Here is a 26,322-nt window from a genome sequence, read left to right on the forward strand (position 1 = left end):
TTTTTTTTTTTTTTTTTTTTTTTCTCTTCGTTGTGGATTTATCTACCTTTGGTTTTTGATGTTGGTGACCTTTGGATGGGGGTTCTGTGTGGATGTCCTTTTTCTTGATGTTGATGCTATTCCTTTCTGTTTGTTAGTTTTCCTTCTAACAGGCCCCTCTGCTGCAGGTCTGCTGGAGTTTGCTGGTGGTCTACTTCAGACCCTGTTGCCTGGGTATCACCAATGGAGGCTGCAGAACAGCAAAGATTGCTGTCTGTTCCTTCCTCTGATAGCTTTGTCCCAGAAGGGCAACTGCCAGATGCCAGCTGGACTTCTCCTGTATGAGGTGTCTGTTGACCATTGCTGAGGAGGTGTCTCCTAGTCAGGAGGCATGGGGATCAGGGACCCACTTGAGGAGGCAGTTTGTCCCTTAGCAGAGCTTGAGCACTGTGCTGGGAGATCCACTGCTGTCTTCAGAGCCAGCAGGCAGGAACATTTAAGTCTGCTGAAGATGCACCCACAGGCGCCCCTTCCCCCAGGTGCTCTGTCCCAGGGACATGGGAGCTTTATCTAAAAGCCCCTGACTGGGGCTACTGCCTTTCTTTCAGGGATGCCCTGCCCAGAGAGGAGGAATCTAGAGAGGCAGTCTGGCTACAGCGGCTTTGCTGAGCTGCCATGTGCTCCGCCCAGTTTGAACTTCCTGGAAGCTTTGTTCATACTGTGAGGAGAAAACCACCTATTCAAGCCTCAGTAATGGTGGGTGTCCCTCCCCCCATCAAGCTTGAGCATCCCGGGTCGACTTCAGACTGCTGTGCTGGCAGTCAGAATTTCAAGCCAGTGGATCTTATCTTGCTGGGCTCTGTGGGGGGTGGGATCCACTAAGCTAGACCACTTGACTCCCTGGCTTCAGGTCCCTTTCCACGGGAGTTAAGGGTTCTGTCTCGCTGGAGGTCCAGGTGCCACTGGGGTATGAAAAAGCACACCTGCAGCTAGCTCGGTGTCTGCCCAAATGGCCATTCAGTTTTGTGCTTGAAATCCAGGGCCCTGGTGGTGTAGGCATCTGAGGGAATCTCTTGGTCTGCGGGTTGTGAAGACCATGGAAAAAGCATAGTATGTGGGCCGGAGTGCACCGTTCCTTGTGACACAGTCCCTCAGGGCTTCCCTTGGCTGGGGGAGGGAGTTCCTCAACCCCTTGCACTTCCTGGGTGAGGCAACGCCCCACCCTGCTTCTGCTAGCCCTCCGTGGGCTGCATCCATTGTCTGACCAGTTCCAGTGAGATGAGCCGGGTGTCTCAGTTGGAAATGTATATATCATCCACTTTCTGCATTGATCTCGCTGGGAGCTGCAGACTGGAGCTGTTCCTATTCAGCCATTTTGTCAGCCACCTCTGAATAGTGACTTTTTCAATTCAGTTATTGTTTTCAGCTCCGGCATTTTAGTTCCTTTTTATAATTTCTTTTTCATATAATTGTTTTTTTTCTGATTTTGTTTAGTTCTTTGTCCTTGTTTTGCTTTAGTTCTTTTAGTAAATTTAAGGTTTTTTTAATTGTAGTAAAATATACACCATAATTTACCATTTTCACCAAAAAACCAAGGGTTTTTTTTTTTTATTGTGGTAAAATATACACAACAATTTACCATTTTAACCATGGACCATCACCATCATCCATTTACAGAATTAAAAAAAATTTTTTCCATATGAAAACACCATACCAATTAATCAGTAACTCCCCATTTCTTCCTACTCCCAGTCCCTGGCAACCAACATACTACTTTCTGTCTCTCTGAATTCGACTACTCCAATTGCCTTGCGTAGGTGAAATTATACCGTATCAGTCATTTTGTGTCTGACTTGTTTAACACAATGTGTTCAAGGTTCATCCACGTTGTAGAATGTGCAAGTATTTCCTTCCTTTTAGAAGAATTTTCTTCCTCTTTGAAGAATTTGAATAGTGCGTGTGTGTATACATTTTTGTTTATTCATCTGTCAATGGACATTTGGATTGCTTCCACCTATTGTGAACAATACTACTACGAACATGAGTGTATATATCAAGCGTGACTGTTTGAGTCACTGCTTTTTAATAATTTTGGATATATACCTAGAAGTAGAATTGCTGGATCATATGGTAATTCTATGTTTCATTTTTTGAGGAACAGCTTTACTGCTTTCCACAGTGGCTGCACCATTACATTCTCACTATTAATTCACAAGGGTTCCAATTTCCCCATATCATTACTAATACCTGTTCTTTTCTTTTCTTTCTTTTCTTTTCTTTTTTTTTTATAATTGCCATTTTAACGGGGATAGAATGACATTTCATTGTGAATTGTGATTTTTTTTTTTTTTTTTTTTGAGACAGAGTCTCACTCTGTCACCAGGCTGGAGTGCAGTGGCACAATTACAGCCCACTCCCATCTCTGCCTTCCAGGTGGAAGCGATTCTCCTGCCTCAACCTCCCCAGTAGCTGGGTTTACAGGCATGCACTACCATGCCCAGCAAATCTTTGTATTTTTAGTAGAGACAGGGTTTCACCATGTTGGCCAAGCTGGTCTCAAACTCTTGACCTCAGATGATCCACCTGCCTTGGCCTACCAAAGTGCTGGAATTACAGGCATGAGCCACCATGCCTGGCCATCATTGTGGATTTTATTTGCATTTCCCAAATGATATGATGAGCATCTTCTCATGTACTTATTGGGCATTTGTATATCTTTTTTGGAAGAATGTCTATTGAAGTCCTTTGCTCATTTTTAATTGGTATGATTGTTTTGTTGAATAACATAATTATTTTAAAGTCTTTACCTAGTAAATCTGTGGTTTTGGGAGGATGGAAAAGGGATTTATTTCTGGAAATTTACTTTTTTCTTTGGAATGGGTTATACATGTTTTCCTGTTTCCTTGTATGCCTTGTGAATTTGTTTAAAATTGTTTTAAAATTGAGCATTTAGAAAAACAGCCATGTCTCCCAGTCTTTATGGACTGTCTCTGAGCAGGGGTAGTCCTTTTATTAGCTGGTTCTCTAGGCCCTGGGACCAGCCTGAATGGAAAACAAATTCTTCTTCAGTCTTTTTTGTATATGGGTCTATTCTGAGCCTTTGTGTGACTTTCTCAATTTTCCCCATATACAAGGTGATTCTTGAATGTTTTACTTTTCCAAAGAGTCTCACCTTTAGCTTCTTAGGACCTTACATGGCCTATTGTAGGTCTCTACCCATAACCTTTTGCTCCAGGCATCTGCTGGTCTTAGTCTCTCTGTAGCTTTCATAAACAGCACCTATTGCTTCTCTTTATTTGAGCTGTAAGTTAGGCAAAACAGACTAGACCTTCAGGCAGCCCCCAGACAGGTTAGAACTTTACAAATAAGGTCTTCACTGCCCTTCTAGTTTATGGGAAGGAACTGGAAACTGGGATGCTTCCTCTTCCAGACCAAGACTGCCTTGCCAGAGAGGTGCCAAAATTAGTGCAAATACCTGATCAGCCTAGTGCACTACAGCCCACAACTGGACTCAAGCAATCCCCCTGCCTCAGCCTCCCCAGTAGCTGAGGCTACAGGCCTGAGCCTCAGCATTCAGTGAGAAAAATACTTTTCTCTCAATCTCATTTCCTATTTCTCTCAATGAGGAAATCATTGAGGGTACTACTCACGAGTTCAATGTGTGTTGTTTATGAGATCTTGGGGGAGAAGATTTTTCTTTTTCTGATAGGCTTTAGAATGCGTAAATATACTCTGAAAAGTAGACAGGATATTTATCATCTTCATTTGCCTCATGAAGAAATTGAAACTTAATTAACAGGAGTTTTAGCCAGGTTTCTTCTGCCCCTCTTTTCCCTCCCTGAAAATGGAGGATTCTTATTTGCTGATGTGCCTCATGCATCTAGAATGGTGCCTGGAACATACATAGTAGGCAGTTAATAAGTATTTGTAAAATGAATGAATGGGAAGAGCTAGTTGTCCATAATAGGAAAAGTGATGACGACTTTGTTATCTTTTTAAAACTTTATTTAGTGAACTTTATAATGAAGTCTAACCTATATCAGAAAAGAGTACCAATCGTAAGTACAAAGGTCAGTGAGCTTTCATCAAGTGTGTACACTCAAGTAACCAGCTTCCAGATACAGAAACAGAATATTATCAGCACTTTAGAATCAGAAATCCCTCCATCTCAAGCCTTCTGCTGGTCACTACCCACTACCAACCCCCATCTTCTCTAAAGTGTAACTACCTTGATTTTCAAAATACATAGTTTTGCTTTGTCTATTTTGAACTTCATATGCACTAAGTAATACACTATGTACTCTTGTGTGTGGCTTCTTTTGCTAAATATTTGTTAGATTCATCCATATTATTGAAAGAAGGTGTAGTTGAACTTTGTTACCTTTTGAAACTTTATAAAAACATTTTGCTTTGAAATTAATCAATGCCAAGTGAAACTCAGATTTATAGAAAATTAAACTCCAATAGCTATCATTTTTGAAACACATAATGACAGAGACTATGCCAATAACTGACATACATGAATGATCTCACTTAATTCTCTCAAGTTTCCTGAGGTATAGGTATTATCCTCATTTTACTGACAAACTCATAGAGAAGTTTACTAACTTGCTAATAAATAACAAGCTTGTAGTTGATGAAACCCTGTCTGGACCCAGGTCCCTCAGTCAACCATGCTTATGCTTTACTAATCACCACTCTATTTGTCTCTCTCATGTGAGACTCTGTTAATAAATTTTTAATTGAACATGCATTTAGGTAAAAAATGGGGAAAAGTGAGGCTTGTATTAACTTAGAGATAGCTGTCTTGTAGCCATGTGCACCACGTGATAGAACAGTTTGCCAGGGCCTCTTTGCTGTCATGAACTGTGTGTTTGCAGACTCCTTTAGGTCTTGTTCTTTGGTCACAACAGGCTAACTCAGGAACTCTGAGCCTAGGAGGAAAGAGGCATGGACCTGGCCTCCTAGGCTCTGTATTACAGATTTGGGCCTCAGGATAAAGTCAGGAAAGACTGTCTCCAGCCATGTCCTGCTTCCGGAAACCCCCATAATCACAGGGTACAGGCCCTATTAGAGGTCAACTCCATACCAGCTGTTCTCAATTTTTTTGTAGGAGGCGGTGACCTTGGTTTAAATCAGTCCCCACTGAGAATAAGATTCCTCTGTCAAGTTATTAGCTGCATCTTGTAGAACTTTTCTCCAGAGGCAAAATCTTCCAGCCAGGGATTTACTGTATTTAGTTCCCAGCTGTTTTCAGCACACCACTAAGAATGAAGGACTCTCTTTCCTATTAAAGTTTCCTTGGGCCAACGTTTGGCCTTCTCCATTTTTGTAGCTCTTAACATTCTCCAGGATCACTTCAACTCTTACTTTTGCATCAGTTTGTACAAGATATTAGCAAGAGGATGGAGACATCCATTTGGCACCAGCAAATGTTGTACTCGCATTGTGTTGTCTCACCACATGCAGCCAAATTCTCCTTTTACCTTTAATTTTTTAAAATTTGAAAATGCTTTATTTGCCAATTTAATAGATTTGACCAACATTTAACTCTTGGTTTAGATCTTTCACTTTCCCAGTTCAGTAGGAGAAAAAAGTATATCCTCTGTCTCCTAATCCTGTCCCTTTTAACATACTCTGCCTTAAAAATACTTTATTCTAATATATCTGTTTCAGGCACAGATATTATAAACATTAATTTTATGGAATGAAAATACAAATATCATGTCCTCACTTTTTTCTTTGATTTTTTTTTCTGCTGCTAGCTCTTGAATTGTTTGTGCTTTTTATTAGTGTTTGATATATATTTGGTATGTTAGAAACTTGTGATGTCCCTCCAACTACTAGAGTTCCCACACAGTCACTGGGGAATAGTAACCTCATCTGAGAGCAATTTAAGGCATTACAAGATTACAGATAGGGAATTATTTCCCTGCTTTGTGACTATCTTCTAATTTGGGAGTCCTAGTTATGCTTCATGATCAAGTGTTCTTTTTGCTGTTATGTAAAACCTGTTTTGTCAGAGGAGGAATTGGGGATCTTGCTTATGGGAAAAGGGGAGAAGGGGCTATAGGGCTCAGCTAGCAGAGCTCTAAGATGTGGTCAGTAGAAGAAACCTCCTAATATGAAGCAAAGAGGAGGAAGAGAGACGAAAAACATCTTTTGTATTAATAGAAAAAACCATTTATTGTTACTTCATGCTTAAAGCTTTACATTCACGTTTAATCTTCACCATAACCCTATGATGGGTGCATATTATCTGGATTTTTTTTCAGATGAGGCTCAATGTCCACAACTGAAAAAGCTTCAAGTCTGAATCCAAAGCCAGGTAACTTCTACTACAGTTGTGCCTTGTGTATCTGTGGGGTTCTTTGATCCCCCAAAGATACCAAAAACACAGGGATGTTCAAGTCCCTCATATAAAATGGTTTAGTATTTGTAGTATTTGTAAATAACCTATACACATCCTCCCGTATACTTTAGATCATCTCTAGACTACTTCTAATACCTAATATAAGAGGAATGCCATGTATATAGTTGTTACAATGTATCATTTGGGAAATAACAAAAAAGTCTTTACATGTTCTGCACAGATGCAACCATTCATTTTTTTCCCCAAATATTCCCAATGGTTGATTGCATCCACATATGTGGAGCATCAACTGTGTACTGTTTTCTGTGCTTCATTTCAATCCTTAAGACCAAAATAAAGAGCCTCCCAATGAGAGAAGGGTGTGAGAGCACCACAGACAACTCAGTTTTCAAGCAACAACACTCAAATTTCTGTTGACCTTACTATTTTTTGCAAGGAATAAAAGCAAGTGCTTAGTGAATATACCTGTAAGTCCTTAATTTCATGAATTACCAGAATTCATTCTTTTTGGGGGAGTGAGATAGGAAGTCAAGTAACTTTATATAAGTACTATTTCACTAAATATAATTCTCATTTTTGTGTGAATTAAGAATTGATTAGAAACCTGCCTGGCCAGGATCACCTGGGAGCTGGAGTGACTTCCCAACTCAGGGAAAGGGTGAGTGAGAGACTTCCACATCCCTACTGTAAAATTGTGCAATCTGGGCTGTTGGAGAACCCCTTGACCCTCCCAACCCCTGAAACTAACATAGGGAGCTGCACGGAGATCACAGAATGAAACTGCTCCAAGAAGGGATCTTGCACTGAGTCACATACCTTTTCTGAGACCTAGGCAGCTATAGCAAGGAACCATTTCCAAATCTAGCCTGTAGCAGACTACACACTGTCCTAGGACCCAGTGGTGCCAGGACTGAGGCATTACAGAAACTCAGGCTGTTGCTGATGGAACTCAGGAGTGAGCTAGGAGTGTTTTCTCACCTGGGGTAGGAAGTGAGCAAGGTGTGGGCTGGAGCTGCTGCTGCCAGGAAGTGGGCAACCCCAGGATGGAGATTAGGATATGAACAGGGTGTGAGTTGTCTTTGGGACTTGCTCTTATGACCAAGAAGGTGTAAGCTAGTCATGGGCTTTCACTGCTGGAGGGGCCAGCCCCACTAGGACTGGGGTATGAGTGGGGTTTGCATGTTTCCCACTCATTGGCTCAGACTGACCACCCAGGCAAGTCCTCAGTGCAGCTGCTACTGCCTCTTTACCAAGCAGAGTACTCCACCTGGGGCCTGAGGATTGCCCACCCATGCCTATCATGGCTGGTCGCTGCTGTCACCATTAGGGAACATGAACACAAGCCTGCCCAGCTCATTTTGCCCTCCCCCAATCCAAGACAGAGCACATGGCCTGGGGATGTGGGGATTGCCCAACCAATCCACTGCCTCATGTACCTCAGCACCCCTGCAGGCCTGAGGTTGGGCCTTAACTCACAGCCTGTACCTCCTCAGCTGGCATATACCTGCAAGCACCAACTGTGGACCTTGGAGACAGACCTGCCTAGCCCATCACAGCTACTGTCAATATCAGTGCACACCGATTAGGACCCAAAGAAATCATCTTGCCATGGCTACTGCTATTGCCCATGCCACACCGGCTATCTAGGATCCTGAGACCCCCTCGACCCCTGCCACTACTGGCATCTGAGCAAGCCACCTTGAGGCCCAAGAATCAGTAACCACCAACATAGGTGCCAGGGTACACCATCTTGAAGCACAAAGATAGGCATGCTCAGCCCACCACTGTCACCAACGGGGCCTTAAGACCGGCCTACGTGGCATCTTAGTCCCCAGTACAACTTCACTGTATCCTGCACTAATAACTACACCCTAACCCATTGAGGAAATCACAGAAACCAGTAACACTGTTTACAGCTAAAGAAATCTATGGAGACTACCTACTGCATACACCCAGAATCAAAGTTGAAGTGCCCTACTCAGCTAACATAGATGCATCTTCAGGAAAAATTCTCCCATGTGAAAGTAAATTTAAAAATGTGAAAAAGTGACTGTTAAACCAGATGCACAGATATTAATGCAAGGACACAGACACAAAGCAAGAAAATACAACATCTCCAGAGGAACACAATAATTCTCCAGCAAAAGATCTTAGTCTAAAAGAAATATTTGAAATTCCAGATAAAGAATTCAAAATATTGATTTTAAAGCAGATCAGTGAGATATGAGAGCATTCTGACAAATAATACAGAGAAATTAGAAAAACAATTCAGAATATGAACAACTTTTCAAAGAGATATTTGAAAAAAAGAACCCAATAGAAATTCTAGAAGTGGCAGGGTGTGGTGGCTCATGCCTGTAATTCCAGCACTTTGGGAGGCTGAGGCGGATGGATCACTTGAGGCCAGGAGTTTGAGACCAGGTTGGCAAACATGGTTTAACCCTGTCTCTACAAAAACTACAAAAATTAGCCAGGTGTGGTGGCATATACCTGTGGTCCCAGCTGTTTGGGAGGCTGAGGCAGGAGAATCGCTTGAACCCGGGAGGCAGGGTTTCAGTGAGCCAATATTGTGCCACTACACTCCAGCTTGGGTGACAGAGCAAGACTGTCTCTTCACCACCCCCCAACCAAAAAAAAAAAAAAATTCTAGAAGAATTCATTAAAGGAAATAGAAAATGCATTTGAAAATTTCAACAATAGACTAGACTAGTCAGAAGAAAAAAATCCTAAGACTTGAAGACAGATCTTTTGAAATAATCTAGCCAGACAATAATGAAGAAAAAAATAGGAAAGAGCAAAACCTGAGTTACATTTTGGACAAAAAGTGGTCCAATATTTAAATTATTAGTATCCCCAAGGGAAAAGGAAAAAATATTAGAAAACATTTATAGTTTGTGTTTATTATTTCATATATTATCTTTATTTAACAAGAAAACCTCCTGGTTCTAGCAAGATATTTAGATATTCAGATACAGGAGGGTCAGTGATCCCTGGACCAAACAAGGCAAAAAGGTCTCTACAGTACATTACAGCCAGACTAAAGTCAAAGATAAACAGCAAGTTCTAAAAGCAGCAAGGGAAAAGTGACTAGTCACTTATAAAAGAAATCCCATCAGAGTAACAGTGAATTTCTCAACAAAAACCTTTCAGGCCAGAAGAGAATGGGATGATATATTCAAAGTGCTGAAAGAAAAAAAAAAAAAACCGGCCAGACAATACTATACCTAGCAAGATATCTTTTATAAAGTCTTTTCCAGACAGGCAAATGCTGAGGGATATTTTACCACTAGAATAGCTCTACAAAAAATGCTTAAGGGTGTCCTAAACCTAAAAGCAAAAGGACATATAATAAACACAAGAAAGTATAAAACCTACTGGTAAAGAAATCACACAAAGGAGGAAGAGAAAGGACTCAAATGGTACCACAGAAATCCACCAGGATCACAATGACAATAAGAGAAAAAGAAAGAAATGAAAAATACACAAAACAACCAGAAAATAATTAGCAATATTATAGGAACAATACCTCCCATATCAATAATAATCTTTAACATAAATAGATTAAATTTTCCACTTAAATGTTGTAGAATGGCTGAATGGATTTTTTTAAAACTGTGATCAAACTATATGCTTCTTACAAAAAAATTCACCTATAAAGACAAATAGATAAAAAGCAAAAGGATAGAAAGTTATTCGGTACAAAATGAAACTGAAAGTGAGCAGGAGTAGCTATACTTATGTATCAGATAAAACAGTCTAAGTTAATAACAGTTTTTTCTTTTTTAAATTTTTATTTTACTTTAATTTCTGTGATACATGTGCAGAACATGCAGGTTTGCCACATAGGTATACATGTGCCACAGTGGTCTGTCACACCCATCAACCTGTCACCTAGATATTAAGCCCCACATGCATTAGGCGTTTGTGTCAATGCTCTTCCTTGCCCTGCCCCTACCCTCCGACTGGCCCTGGTGTGTGATGTTCCCCTCCGCGTGTCCATGTGTTCTCACTGTTCAACTCTCACTTATGAGTGAGAGCAGGTGGCGTTTGGTTTTCTGTTCCTGTGTTAGTCTGCTGAGAATGATGGCTTCTAGCTTCATCCATGTCCCTACAAAGAACATGAACTCATCATTTTTTATGGCTACATAGTATTCCATGGTGTATATGTGCCACATTTTCTTTATCCAGTCAATCATTGATAGGCATTTGGGTTGATTCCAAGTCTTTGCTATTGTAAATAGTACTGCAATAAACATATGTGTGCATGTGTCTTTATAGTGGAATGATTATATTCCTTTTGACCAGTAATGAGATTGCTGGGACAAATGGTATTTCTGGTTCTAGATCCTTGAGGAATCGCCATACTGTCTTCCACAATGGTTGAACTAATTTACACTCCCATCAACAGTGTAAAAGCGTTCCTATTTCTCCATAGCCTTGCCAGCATCTGTTGTTTCCTGACTTTTTAATAATTGCCATTCTAACTGGTGTGAGATGATATCTCATTGTGGTTTTGATTTGTATTCAAGAACAGGTTTTTTATAAAGCTTTATATATATCAATAAAGGATCAGTTCAGTGACAGAACATATAACAATTCTACATATATATGTACCCAACACGGGATCACCCAGATTCACAAAGCAAATATTAAAAAATACTAGATCTATAGGAACAGATAGGCTGCAATATGTTAATACTGAGTTACTTCAACATTCCATTCTCAGCATTAAACAGATCATTTAGACAGAAAATCAACAAACATTGAGTTTAAACTGGATTTCAGACCAAATGGACCTAACAGACATTTAGAGAACATTCTATTCAACAACTGTGGAATATACATTCTTTTTATCAGCAAATGTACCATTTTTCAGGATAGACCATATGTTAGGCTGCAAATCAGTCTCAACAAATGTCAAAAAATCAAAATCATATCAAGTATCTTCTTAGACCACAATGGGATACAACTAGAAATCAATACTTAAGAACTTTGAAAGCTGTAGTTATAAAATTAACATGCTTCTGAAGAAATTAAGATGCAAATTACATTTTTTGACACAAATGAAAATGGAAACATAATATACCAAAACTTGTGGGATACAGCAAAAGCAGTACTAAGAGGGAAGTTTATATCAGTAAATGTCTACATCAAAAGAGTAGAAAGATTACAAATTAACAATCTCACAGTGTACCTCAAGGAGCTAGAAAAGCAAGAACAAATCAAACCCAGAATTAGCAGAAGAAAAGAAAAAATAAAAAATCAGAGAAGAACTAAATGAAATCTAGACTGAGAAAAGTACAAAGGATCAACAAAAGAAAAAGTTACTTCTTCAAAAAGATAAACAAAAATGATAAACTGCCAGGTAGACTAACCAAGAAGCATAGATCCAAACACAATCAAATGAAAAAGGAGACATTACAACTGATACCACAGAATTACAAAAGTTTATCAGAGACTATTACAAACAACTATATACTAACAAATTGGAAAATCTAAATGAAATGAATAAATTCCTAGAAACATTCATCTTACTAAGATTGAATCAAAAAGAAATAGAAAACCTGAACAGATCAATAATGAGTAGTAAAATTGAATTAGTAATAAAAAGTCTCCTAACAACATTTCAGGACTGAATGGATCCCTAGCCAAATTCTACCAAATGTACAAAAAATCCCTACTACCAATCTTTCTGAAACTCTTCCAAAAAATTAAAGGTGAGAGAATTCTAACTCATTCAACAAGGCCAGCATCACCCTGATGCCAAAAATCAGACAAGGATATGAGGAAAAAGAAAACAGGCCAATATCCCTGATGAATATAGATGGCAAAAATCCTCAACAAAATACTAGGAAATCAAATCCAACAGCACAACAAAAAGATAATACACCACAATCAAGTGGGATTTATCCCAGGGATGCAAGGATTGCTCAATATATGTAAATCAATAAACACGACGCATCGACAAAAAATGAAGGACAAAAACCATATGATTTTCTTAATAGATGCAGAAAAAGCATTTGATAAAATTCAACAATTCATGATGAAAACTCAAACTGGACATAGAAGGAACACACCTCAAAACAATAAAGGCCACATATGACAAACACACAGCTAACATCATACCCAATTGGCAAAAGTTGAAAGCCTTTACTAAGTGGCTGCAACAAGGCAGAAATGACCACTTTTATCCTCTTTTTCAACTTAATACTGGAAGTGTTCCCTGAGCAATCAGGAAAGAGAAAAGGCATCCAAATTGGCAAAGAAGAAGTCAAATTGTTTCCTTCTTTGCTGATGGGATGATCTTATATCTAGACAAACCTAGAGACTCCAGGAAAAAAACTCTTAAATCTGACAAATGAATTCAGTAAAGTTGCAGGACACAAAACTAGGACACAAAAATCAGTAGCATTTCTATACACTAATAATCATGTAGCTGAGAAAGAAATCCCATTTACAATAGATAACCCTCCCTTCCAAAAAAACCCTGGGAATAAATTTAACCAAGGAGGTAAAAGATCTCTACAAGGAAAAGAACAAAACATTGATGAAAGAAACTAAAGGCAACACAAATAGAAAAACATCCCATGCTCATGGATTGGAAAAATTAATATCATTAAAATGACTACATTGGCCATGGCAATCTATAGATTCAACACAATTCCTATCAAAATACTAATTTATTTTTTTACAGAATTAGAAAAATCCTAACATGCATATGAAACCCAAAGAGCCTAAATAGCCAAAGCAATCCTGAGCAAAAAGAACAAAACTGGAAGCATCATGTTACCTAACTTCAAAATGCATTTACAAGTAACCAAAACAGTATGGTACTGGTAAAAAAATATATATGTGTGTGTATAATACATACACACACACACACTAGTGGACCAGAATAGAGAACCCAGCAATAAAGCCGCATATTTACAGTCAACTGTTCTTTGACAAAGCTGACAAGAACTTACGGTAGAAAAAGGACACCTTCTTCAATAAATGGTGCTGGGAAAATTGTACAGCCACATGCAAAAGAATGAAACTAGACCCGATCTCTCATTGTATAGAAAAATCAAATCAAGATGGATTAAAGACGTAAATGTAAGACCTAAAACTATTAAAATAATAGAAAGAAAACCTAGAGAAAACATTCCTGGACATTGGTCAAGGCAAAGAATTTGACCAAGACTTCAAAAGCATAGCCAACAAAGACAAAAATAGCCAGATGAGACTATATTAAACTAAAAAGCTTCTGCACAGCAAAGGAAACAATCAACAGAGTGAGAGAACAACTTGTTGAATGAGAGAAAATGTTTGCAAACTGTTCATCTGACAGGGGACTAATGTCCAGAATATAGAAGGAACTCAACAGGAAAAAAGCACAAATCTTTTTAAAAAGTAGGCAAAGTAAGTGAAAAGACATTTCTCAGAAGAAGATATACAAATGGCAAACAGGTTTATAATCAGTAATCAGAATGATACAGTCTATACTGATATAGATTATTACTGATTATTTGCCATTTGGCAAACAGGCTTATCAGTAATAATCAGTGATGTATATCAGTAATAATCAGAGAAATGTAAGTTATAGCCACAGTGAGATATCATCTTATTGCCATTCAGAGTAGCTATTATTGAAACAAAACAAAACAAATACTGTTGGCAAGGATGCAGAGAAAAGGGAACTCTTTTTTTTTTTGAGACGGAATCTCCCTCTGTCGTCCAGGCTGGAGTGCAGTGGCGGGATCTCGGCTCACTGCAAGCTCCGCCTCCCGGGTTCACGCCATTCACCTGCCTCAGCCTCCCGAGTAGCTGGGACTACAGGCGCCTGCCACCACGCCCGGCTAATTTTGTTTTGTATTTTAGTAGATATGGGTTTTCACTGTGTGAGCCAGGATAGTCTCTATCTCCTGACCTCGTGATCCGCCTGCCTCGGCCTCCCAAAGTGCTGGGATTACAGCCATGAGCCACCGCGCCCGGCCAAGGGAACTCTTTTTACGTTGTTTGTGGGAATGTAAATTGTACAGCCACTATAGAAGACAGTATGAAAATTTCTTAAACTAAAAATAGAACTGTCATTCAATCCAACAATCCTCCTAGGACCTAAAAGGAAAGATGTCAGTACATCAAAGGGATCTCTGCACTGCATATTTATGGCAGCACTATTCACAATAGTAAAGACATGGAATAACGTGTATGTCCATCAGTGGATGAATAGATAATGTGGTATACACATGATGGAGCAGCCACAGAAAAGAACGAAATCTTATGACTTGCAGCAACATAGATGGCACTGAGGGGTCATTAAGTGAAATAAGCCAGGCACAAGACAAATATCACGTGTTATATGTGGGTTATATGTGGGAGCTAAACAATTTGATCACACGGAGGTAGAGAGTGGAAAGACAGATAATAGAGACTGGGAAGGGTGATTGCAGGGAGAGAGAATGAAGAGAACTGGCTTAAAGTATACAAATACATAGTAAGATAGAATGAAGTCAATATTTGGCCATGTGCAGTGGTGTACACCTGTAATCCCAGCACTTTGGGAGGCCGAGGTGGGCGGGTCACCTGAGGTCAGGAGTTTGAGACCAGTCTGGCCAACAGGGCGAAACCCTGACTCTACTAAAAATCAAAAAATTAGCCACGTGTGGTGGCATGCGCCTGTAGTCCCAGCTACTCGGGAGGCTGAGGTGGGAGAATCACTTGAACCCAGGAGGTAGAGGTTGCAGTGACCTGAGATTGTGCCACTGTACTCCAGCCTGGGTGACAGAGTAAGACTCCATCTCAGAAAACAAACAAACAAACAAAAAAAATAGAATAGGGTGACTATGCTTAAGAAAAATGTTGTACTTGGGTGATGGATACCCTAAAATACACTGACTTGATCACTATGCATTATATATATGTAACAAACTTTCTCACATACCTCATACATTTGTATCAAAAAAAATTCATTAGAGAGTAAAATGCCAAATTGAGGACATTAACTCCTTTTGAAACAGCATAAAAAGAAGCCCTTTCAAAAAAAAAAAAAAAAAAAAAAACCACTGTATTTATTGAGTATATAGGTGAGGGAAAGTGTGGCTCTTTTAAAGAGTAAATGTTGGATGGGAAAACCAAGGAAGTTTGTGAGAAATTACCTGGTTAGAGAGAATTTAGGCAGGTAGCCTCTAATATATGAGAACAAAAGTATCTTTGTTCTTTGAAACAGAATTCTCCTAGTAAAACCAAAATAACATAAATGAGTTAGTTCTCTTCTAAGCATCTTTTGTGAACACTTTCTCATTCTTTCAACAACTTTGAGTGTATTGACGGGGTTGCGGGGTGGTAGGGAGAAAGTCCCTGACTCCTTACTGATAAGTTTGGTGATTTAAGTTAATAGGCAAGTGTCTTCATGAAACAAGCACTCCCCTCAAATCAATTAAGGGAAGAAAAGATGCTTCCCTAGAACCCTCCCCCCCCTTTTTTGATACTTGCCTCTAGATGGCCTTTAAACCAACAAAATCAATCTAAAATTCTCCACACTCTAAGGATTAGGTCCCTTGTTGAAAAATGACTTTTCTCACTAAGTCTGGCTCTTACACAGCTGATGAGTGCTGGGCAGTGGAATCAAGCAGGACTCAAAGATAAGCTGGAAGTGGAAGGATTTTTACTATAAACCAACTGAAAAAAGTGAGGAAGAAATGGGTAGTACTGTGTGACAGGGCAGCTCTGTGTGCCTACAAGAAAAGGTTTGTCCTTGGTATGTCTTTCCAGGAGAGGCAAGGGGCCAATAAAGCTTTGTGAATGCTGGCTCATCTGTCATTTCCAGCTGTTTCCCCTGTTCAAGTCCACCTGCAGGCTCAGAAGCAGCAAGCCTTCCCACACCTTCATTTATAGTGTGCTAGCATCACCAGCCTCCACTAGTAGAGATCCTAGCAGAATGGGACTCTAGCCGCAAAGGCTTGTGGAGTCTTAAATTCTCCCTGCCCTGGGCAGTGGAGACTCACAAATGGGGAGTAGGAGGTTCCCAAGGTTCAGCCAGATGATGCATGGTGAAATGAAGGTTGACAATGTACTCAGAGGGTTGAAATTAAAACGAAAGCCAAGTCATTAGATCACTATGTTTTAACAGAGATGTTGTGGCTTCTCCTAATATCCTGGCTTGCAGAGTCCTGGAGGAATCTCCCAGTCAATAAGCTCAGAGGTTACTAAATGGTAGTCATTTCCTGGATTGCACTATTTGAATCAGATTTGGCCCAGACTGAACAGAAAGAAATGTGAGAATGGGAATTCCTTTACTTCATGCATGATGAAAATGATTTCTCTGCCAATTTGGGAAGGATGGAGGGCTGGAAGATTCCCACAACTATTGTTTAGCATCTTGTGGTTCTAGTAAGTGTTTCAGCTGGAGTGCACTGATATTATGTATGGGATGATTCACATGGCAGAGAATGGGTAGAGATGAGGATGATTTAGCCTCAAGCTTCTTGAAGCCAAGTGGGACTAGATGAGGACAAGGGTATTTGTCTGATACCTTCCAGGCCACCTCTCCTCATTCTTCCAGCCTGCCGCTCTGCCTTTCTGACATACAGGAAGAAGTATCTTCCTGTAAGAAGAGTAGGCAAGAAGTGGAAGATGAAAGTCTGAAAACAGAGTTAGCCTTAGATCTAAGCAATATGAATTCAACTTTAGTGTACCTGCTATCACTGAAACCCTTCCCAGAACACTGGAGGGGACTTCCCAATCTAAGATTAGAGGTGCTTTACTCTATATCTGTTTTATACTGTCTACACATGCAAAGTGAATACACTAAAAAGTTAGTTGGAAGAAAAAGTGAGTGAATATCTACACCATTTAACCAGAGAAATACTTTGGCCTTAATTATTTGGGTATTATCTTAGATACAGTTTAACATAAGACTAACTATCTTAAGTGTCGTTAAAAATTTTTTACTCCCTTTTCTTCATTGAGGTGGCAGTCATTCAAGCACTAAAAATACTTCAGCAAGACAACACTTAGAGTGCATTAAATAAATATAAATTTTATTAAAAACACAAACATAGCATTGTCAGGAATGATATAATAATAAACAGCTTTCAAATAACCTGCATTCATAACATTACAATACTTACAGTATTTATAACCATCCTCAGATCTTATAAACAAACATCTCATGAAAATGAAATGAAACTAGTTTTAAAAAAAGCATAGAAAAATGCACACAGAAGTTCATTATCTTAGTGTCAAACTGCGAAAGTTTCCTACACAAGTTAACCACTAGCTTTAGAAGTGAACTGTACATCACTGTGCGTCAATCAAGATGAAAAATTCATTCAAGTAAAGTTGACACCACTCAGAAGCATTTTCAAGTATGGCTATATAGTCAACCTGATATTCCTATATTAGCAAATTGTAGATCTGCTTTCCATTCATTCTAACTGAGGCAGGTTTTATATTTACAATTATAGATCTGATATTTACAATATGCCACTCAGTTTCTTCTCTTCCTTATGTAACCTCTCCCCAACCCCCCAAACTATACTTCCTGTTCATGTTGGCCAGCAGTTTAACAAATGACAGTAGGTGATACAGAAATCAAATATTAAGAATGGCTGATCAAAATCACCAAATGCACATGTAGTAACCAAATGTTTGGGGCTAGGTATTATGGTATACAAAAAACGTTAAAATCGTGGTTTGTAAGCAAAGCAAACATTTTTGGAAATGTTTGCAAATTGGACACAACCACAAATTCAATATATTTTTTAAAAAGACAAAAGCCAGCTTACAAAGATTTGACCAATAAAACCCAAATGCCTCCTCTGATTAATAATTTATTTTAAATACTAGTAAGCAAAAATGTATTTAGGCCAAAATGTAATTGTACAATCTATTGCACAGCATGCCTGTAGGTGTTTGCCTGTTTAAGGGAAGTCCTCATGGAGTATGTACCTTCAGTGATTACAGGATCAAAAAAACTTAGAGAGTTAAAAGTCGCTGGCCAACAGTCACTTGCCAAACTCCTGCCTTACAATTTTTCCCTTTATCAACTCAGTGCATTCTATTTTCATTGTAATAAGTTTTTTTCCTGCTTGAAACAGTCAAAAGATTCCTCAAACTTTTAAAATGCTTTTCTTGACAATAAAAAGAGCCAACAGATTTACAAAATTAGTTTTAGTTACATCAGTACATGTACAAGTAAAATAGAAGGGATTCAAAATAAAAGGGTTAAATCCCTGACAAAGAATATATTTATTAACCTACAACAATTTTACATAAACACAGGTGACATGTTGGCATAAGGAGAACATGAGCTGAAATATCCCTGAATTTTTAGAACAAAAAGGTTGAAGTTCAAGTTATACTTGCTAAGAAATCAAGTATTTAAAAAAGGTATGCTTTTTTTTTTTTAATAATAAAAAAAAGGACTTGGAAAAAAATGATGGTACACAATGCTTTCACTCTCAGTTCAATATCCTATTGCCAAACTAGTGTTGAGGTATATGACAAGTAGGAACATCACTCAAATATTTAATGAATTCTTAGCTCACATTATGATATATTTGTAGCAGGCTGAGTAGCACCATCATGATGTGAATTCTGCTTCAAACTCATATATATATGTATATATATAATTTTTTTTTACAGTACTAAAATACTAAAGCATTGCGTTAAAAAAGTTTTGTTTACAATTTAATTTACTATACAACTCTTTCACTTCTTTATACAAATTAACGATTTAAAACCACCACAGCAAACCAGCTGCCTATTTTTGTTTCTTTTTAACTGACAGATTCACATGGAACTAACCCTGTTTATTTATCTTATGCAGGCATCAGTCTGCTCAATCCTCTTGTTAAAGAGGACACTTAAGCTAAGAAACGACAACATCACAATGTACATAATCATCGACACAAAGGCAGACTGCCATTCAGTTCTCTGAAGAGTATATGATCCATAAAATAGCATAGGCTTCAGTGAACTAGCTTTGTTGAGTCTGTAGCATGCGGCTAATTATTACCTGCAGTTAATAGAAAATTCTTAAAACTGTACATTTTTGAGTAATGAACTTGTCATACAATTTTGTATAAAACTGTTTTACAGTATAGCATGTGAGATGAGCACCAGAAAACATGTTTTGTGGACTAACGTATTCCCTTGAATCCAGTAAGCCCCATGGTGGATTTAACTGGCTGTGTTAAAAATGGACACAATTGCTCATCAGCAGATGCATGGCTAAAAGCAAAAATATTTTAAAAGCTTTCCTTGTTTCCTTAAAAAAATCAACTTTGCATTCTAAAATGAAAGTAAACTTGTTTTTTAAATGTCTCAGTACCTTAGCATTGTTCAAGTTGTCAAAGCTTAGGTAGACAAAGTGCTTCTAAAACACCATTTCAAATATTTATACATATACATGTGCGTACACATATACATGTTTGTGTATATATGTACATATATACTTTTATTGTCCTACAAGGACTTCACTGGATGAGCAAAATCCAGAGGCCTTTAAAATGTCCACATTTTAAAAACTAGGCTTGTGTAAGAATAGGTAATTATGATAAAAACTTGAATGAAAAGGTACCCCTATTATTCAAGGGCACTGGAGTACACTGATAGCATCTTGATGATATAAAGGCATTAAATTTTCAGCTATTAAAGACACCATTTTCTTAGCACCATTTCTTAGAACATCCAAACAAATTCAGTGTTTTCCTGCTATTCATTTATGCTTCCTGTAGCTATTTTGATAAATAAAAGTTAATATTAAGATTACAGTAAAAACTGCATTTCAAAAAGCCATAATTCCAGTATTTCAGTACATCATATATTCAGCACCAGATGGTATTTTAAGATTCCTGTCACTGTAATACTACAGTACTTGTTTGATTTGTGTTCCATGACTATGCAGACTTGATATTATTAAAAGTGGTCACAGATGTGTAGAGTTGTAAGGGGGGTGAAATCACATTTACATATCATCTCGTCCAATAATAGAACCAGTGTTTAAAAATGTAAATTGTGGAACACTTTCTTCCCCACCTTCTTTTTGCATAGAATGCTTTGGTCTTTTCCTAGATGCCATCTGTGACCACTTGGGAGCCAGTGAAAATTAAGTGCTGTGGTAAGATAACCTCGTTTGTTGCTGGTGAGCTGAGGTTTTTCCTACCACATTTGTCATGAATACTGTGACCTTTCCCCACTGCCCATGTCACGAGAACTATACTACTGACAGGTTGGTTGTGGTCTTTTCAAGTGAGGTAACCAACAAAAGGGGGTGATATCATATATATCTGTTGTAAGGCCCTGTGACCCGAGTGAAGGCATATGGAGATGTAGTTACTGTGGAGTCTGTGGTCACGGACATGGTCCTTTCGGCAAGGGACTTGATGAAACGCAGGTAAGTGGGCTCTGAAGGTTCATGTGGCTCAGCAGGCTCCCGTTTCACTTTTTTGCCATGGGATTTCTGAGGCACATAGTCTGGGCCATACTTTTCACACTCTTCCTCTTTCTCACGGGCTTTTTCAGCCATTTTGGCTTCCCAAAGAGCCAAGCCATGTTTTGGCTCATTCATGCTCTTATGCTGGTAAAAGACGAGGGAGATCCTGGTGGGGTGATTCCTATTGGGATTCTTTAAAGGGGTTGTAGCATGCAGCTCACGCTTTGCACACTCAATGAGAATTGACCCATGAGTTGGAGCCACGGCCACTCCCCCGATGTCAGGATCCAGAAAGCTCTGCTCACTGTCTGACCAGACCTCATCGTTGTCCTCTGCACCAGAAGCCACACCCTGGACTGGTGCCAATGGCTGCTTTTCCTGACCATTAGCATCACTTAATTTGTGTAAGCCTCCTTGGACACAAGCAGTTCTATCATGGTTAAGAGCTGGAAGCATGTTTGATAACCCATTAGCTGTATGGGAAAGCATGTCATTCTCCTTGTTTTGGAGATGCAGGGCATGAAGAGAGCTGTTGAACACGCCCGGAGCTGCACTGTAGTTATGGATTAGGTGAGAAGGTGAATGATGTTCACCATTTTTATAGTCCATGTTTGGATTGCTCAAATTGGGTGGTAATCTAGAGGTGGCTCCAATGAAGGGGCCATCCATCTCATGAGTGGGATAAGGAGGCAATTTCCCTACATGATGTACATTTGGTCTAATGGTACAACTGTTGAAACCATCTCCCTGCATATTTTGGTTTCCATAACCTAAGTATTTAGATGTAAAACTCTGGCTATTTCCAAACCTTGGCTGGTAAAGTGTATGGATGGGTGGTAGATTTAGCTTAGACAGAGGGTCTTGGTTTGGATACCTATAAAGATCCATGGGCTGAGACTGGGGAGAATAGGAACCCAGATATGGGGAGCAGTTGTCCACTGATAGGTTTCCATTGCATTGATATGATGGATATTGGTTATTCTGATTCAAAAGCCCAGGGTAAGGGTTCATGGGATTAGAAGAATTCAAATATGAACCTGCTGCTTGAGATGAGGTGGAATAGAAGTTCATAGGGCTGGTGCTTCCATAGATATCTGAAGTGTGTGAAGAGCTTGGATAAGGACTAACTGGATTGGGCCGTCTCATGTATGGATTGGTGGATCCAGAAGCAGAATAACAGTTGACAGACTCTGTCTGAGGGTGATGTGGCGGCTGCTGCTGGGGTCTCTGCTGCTGTTGGGGCTCTGGTGGCTGCTTCTGTAGAGGCTGGGGCTGCTGGGGCTGCTGCATGACTGGTCCTGAAAGTCGCAAAAGTTCTGTGGACAGGGTAAGAGAGAACAGAAACAGATATCTTTGATGTTGATGATTATTTATGAAGTCTACTGAGGATACTTAAATGTATGTAAGAAACTCCACTAGGAATATACAACACCCATTAAGCAAAGGTAAGAGCAAAGTCAGGGTTCTGCTCATTATCCAGCACAATTTTTTGTCTAAGGCATTAAAAACGGAGAACTTAGTGAAAAAAAAATGTAATAAACATCCAAAGCCATTCCATTGAGAGCAACACGTTCTTTGGAACTTCTGAACATGCCTCTGCTTGAAGTGCCCTCCTTTTTCCTCCCTCTCTCCCTACCCTTCCTTGGTGTAGTCATCCCTTCCTCAAGGGACCACTGTGACCTCATCTTCTAGTGCTTTTGTAATACTCAACTGCAAAGATAGATCTGATAACACAATACTCACAATGTATTATAGGTATGTTTTTAGCCCTCTCTTCACACCCACTGGTAAGTAAATTCCTAAATGGGAGGGACAATGTTTTATTTTACTTCTTCATTGCCTGGCATGCAATGGAATTTGCTACATAATTAAAATAATATTTATTATGTAAGATTCAGGAATGTTGTGAAAAAAAGAATGACACGCATTTAAACACAAAAAGCATCTTATATAATCAACAAATGCTACTTTATGAGCAGGCTTTCCAGAAAGGAAGTTAACACAGTTGTAGATAACACTTTAAAGAAACTTTCAGCTTTGTAAATGAAACTTATAAAAGTCATATTTCTGTTTTGACCTCAGCTTAAAAAGTCATATGAGTTAAGAACAAATAGACGAAACTGCAATGGCAGTTCTGAGAATAGAAGTGATTATTACCTGCAGAAGCCAGTTAAAAGGGAGCAGAGACAAGGTTCTATCTGATTATATTTCACAGCTAACCTAAATGAACAGTATTAGAGAAGTCAATGAATCAATAAACACTTATCAAGCATCTTTAGCATATTGTTCTAAATTATTTAACTTAGTTCCTCTGAGCTTGGAAATTAGTTCCTCTGAGCTAGAGAAATTTACATCATGAAGCAGCAAAGATGGCTAGTTCTAAGCAAACTGGTTTGCTTTTGTTAATGGCCAGGCCAATACCATCTCCAAATTTTGGATTTTTTTTTTTCTTTTTACAAACTGCAGACATAAAGCAAGAGGCTATGGAAAGAAAATAAATAAGTATTCATGAATAATGTTCTATTGTTATTACTACACCTGTAATCTATTTCGATGGGTAAAAGTTTTATAGGATATCTACATGTAGAACCCCTCCTAAACCACAGACTCAACATGTCTAAGGAAAGGTGTTTTATTATCCTCTCTCTCTCAATCATATTTTCAAACTTATTTCAATAAATAGTACTGTTTTAGAACCCTAAAACAGTAGGCTAAGTTTAGGTTTAAAACTTTGGAGTCATCTTTAAATTTTTCTACTCTTCCATCCCAATGTTTTGTCACCAATATACTGATTTTTCGTTTTCCTATTTTGAAGAGCTCATTTGCACCATTTTGCTAGATCTTTGCTACTAACCAACAAAATTCAAGGTCTTGTTACCTCAGTCCTGGTTTACTGTATCTATCTCCAGTCTATTAGCTCCTCTACTAATTTGGCCTGCTGCCAAATTACAATGAATTTCATCATATCACTTACCTGTTAAAAAATGTTGCTGTTTATTATAGAATAAAATCCAAACTTTTCCATGTTTTCTATGTTGATGGTGCAGGCTTTGTACCATCTCTGAGAACAAAGCCTGGCCCTTGCTACTTTAGAGAAGACTCTGGCACAGAACTAAGACCATGACTGATGTTAACTTTCCAAAATTAACAATGTTCATTTTACAATGACAGCACATGGACACATGGTAGGGGGGTGGGGACAACACACACTGGGGCCTGTTGGTAGGGATGCATCAGGAAGATGCTGGGCTTAATACCTAGGTAATGGGTTGATCTGTGCAGCAAATCACCATGCCACATGTTTACTTATGTAACAAACCTGCACATCCTGCATGTGTATCCCAGAACTTACAAGTTGATGGGGGCAAAACCAAAATAATGTTCATTTTTAATATACCACACAAGACATTTATCTATAAATGCTTTACATTCAATTTACCTGCCAACTGTTTAGCCTGGCTTGCATTTTCAGTTTGTTTTGCACGTGATGGGGCTGACTTTTCCTTTTCATTTTTATTTGAGCTGTTCTCCAGGGAGGAAAGCTTTTCCGCTGCAGCTTTCTTGGCTTCTAGTTTCCTTTGTCGGCAAGTCTTGACCGGCTCTGCTAACATCCTGACTTTTCGCCGAAAAGAACTCAATACCTGAATGGCACCACTCCGCTTTTTCTCCTCCTGAGCTTCCACACTCCCAAACTCATCCACATCAGAGACTTTGTATAAAGGCAGAACGTGAAGCTGCTCATCCTCAGGTTTTCCTCCAAATTCTCGATTGTCTTCTCTAGTGAGAGTGCATACCTGGTAGGGAAGTAAGACGTGACAGCCTCAGCTAAAGGCCCCAAAGAAAATACGTGTGTGTGTATCTTTCTCCTCTCAGTATCCAGATTTGTTTTGGTGGCCTAGTTGATCCAGATCAGTGACATGTATATTACCATAAAACCATTCTACCTGTTATTAATGAAAATAGTATCAAAATGGTACAGGGAGATAAGAGGAATTGACATTGCCCACCCACCCTTTCTCTGAGTCTATCAGGAACAGGTTACCTGTGGTGACCCTTGTTCTTCACATATGTTTCTGTCTATGGGAAGAAGCAACACTCCCCCAAAATGAAGCACTCTCTTGCTTTTCACACTTCAAAAATAGATGTGCTAGATGTGAAGCCTCTTCAAAAAGAGGCTAAAAGTTTTTTTCTACGAAATGACTTCCTCTGTTTTTGGTAGTATCACATTTGCCTCATCTCATACTTCTGAACACAAATTTAATGTCTTTCCACATACCTGACACCTAACTCTATGTTTAAGAAATTTCCATAAGATAACTGAAGTAAAAATATAAAAAATGAAAAGGTAAAGATTTGGCTGATATAGGTAATATGCAACCTAATACTATTTTCATTATCTCCTCCTTTGTACTCTGTCAAACCTTTCTCTTCATTTCTTTTCTGAAATATGACCACATAGAAGTGGGTACTCTGAAAAGGGTATGGGGTGGAGGGAGGAAAGCTACCTCTGTTGCTTTGATAATTAAATGGTACTTTTTTCTTTGGTTACCACAATTACATTAGCTTTGGTAAAAGATTATTTGTGGTTTTAAAACATTAGCTTTTTAGTATTTAGTGTTTTTGATCAATGGAAACAATGTGATCTAATATAAAATTAGAAGATATTCTTGAGAGGAATGTGATCATAATGGACTGACTTCAGAAATAACTTTAACATGAGATGGTATTAATGACTCTGTCACTTCCTGCCCAGAAAAGTCTTCAAAGTCATGTCTCTGAGCACCTTGTTACTTTTAGCATACATATTTAACCCTATTCAGTTCTTATCTAGTGCTCCTTTCCATTTCACTTCACAGAACCCATGCTCTATCAGAGGCAAAATCTTCTTGATTCTAAACATCCTTCTCATCATCTTACTCTCTGTCACCTTGCTGGAATGAAACATGGTTATATTAGGATGCACCATAGCTCCAGTTATCATTTACTACTTCTGCTTTTCAGAAAGTAGCATAGCCTCCTAATAATGAGCAGGTGCTGAGCACATGATTAGTGATGATTTTAGATGTTGGGGTGGTTGGTAGGCCTTGTGTTTGTTCTCCTGGATCAGAAGTTAGCAAACCAGAACCTATGGCTAATGTGCCTCACAGCTTGTGTTTGTATGGCCACTAAACCAAGAATGGTTTTTACATTTTCAAGGAGTTTTTAAACAAAACCACCAAACAATGTGACGGAAATCCTATGTGGCCTGCAATGCCTAAAATATTTATTATCTTGCCCTTTATAGAGAAGAGTTCTCCAATCTCTGATCTAGACCATTAAATGAATACCTTCTCTGCTTCTCAACAAAAACTTCACATCAGCTTCTTCAAATTACTTCAGCTATCATCTAATACCTCCCTGAATGCTTTTCTGCCCTAGAATATGACTTTAATTCCTGATACCTATTTCCATATCCTCACTGGCCATCTTCCTCAACTACACCTACATCCATGTTGATGATTCATTAGGTTGACTGATTTATAGGTTTTTCAACAGAATATTTTGTTCTTTA

General features: G+C 38.8%; 1 protein-coding gene and 1 long non-coding RNA gene across 2 annotated transcripts in view; one reads left to right on the forward strand and one right to left on the reverse strand.

The window, feature by feature from the left end:
* The window catches only part of LOC105529232, a 172,610-nt gene that overhangs the window by 48,027 nt on the left and 98,261 nt on the right, over positions 1–26,322 (forward strand). The gene's annotated exons all lie outside the window — the stretch shown is intronic.
* The window catches only part of TET2 (tet methylcytosine dioxygenase 2), a 131,678-nt gene continuing 122,702 nt past the window's right edge, over positions 17,347–26,322 (reverse strand). Inside the window, exons 10-11 of the mRNA XM_011966332.1 lie at positions 24,211–24,565; positions 17,347–22,087 (exon numbers count right to left, since the gene is read on the reverse strand). Of these exons, the coding sequence (XP_011821722.1) occupies positions 20,616–22,087; positions 24,211–24,565 (1,827 nt within the window). The 3' untranslated portion in view covers positions 17,347–20,615. The remainder of the gene's footprint in view (positions 22,088–24,210; positions 24,566–26,322) is intronic.

Source organism: Mandrillus leucophaeus, unplaced genomic scaffold (genome assembly GCF_000951045.1).
Source record: "Mandrillus leucophaeus isolate KB7577 unplaced genomic scaffold, Mleu.le_1.0 Scaffold756, whole genome shotgun sequence".
Lineage (NCBI taxonomy): Eukaryota > Metazoa > Chordata > Mammalia > Primates > Cercopithecidae > Mandrillus > Mandrillus leucophaeus.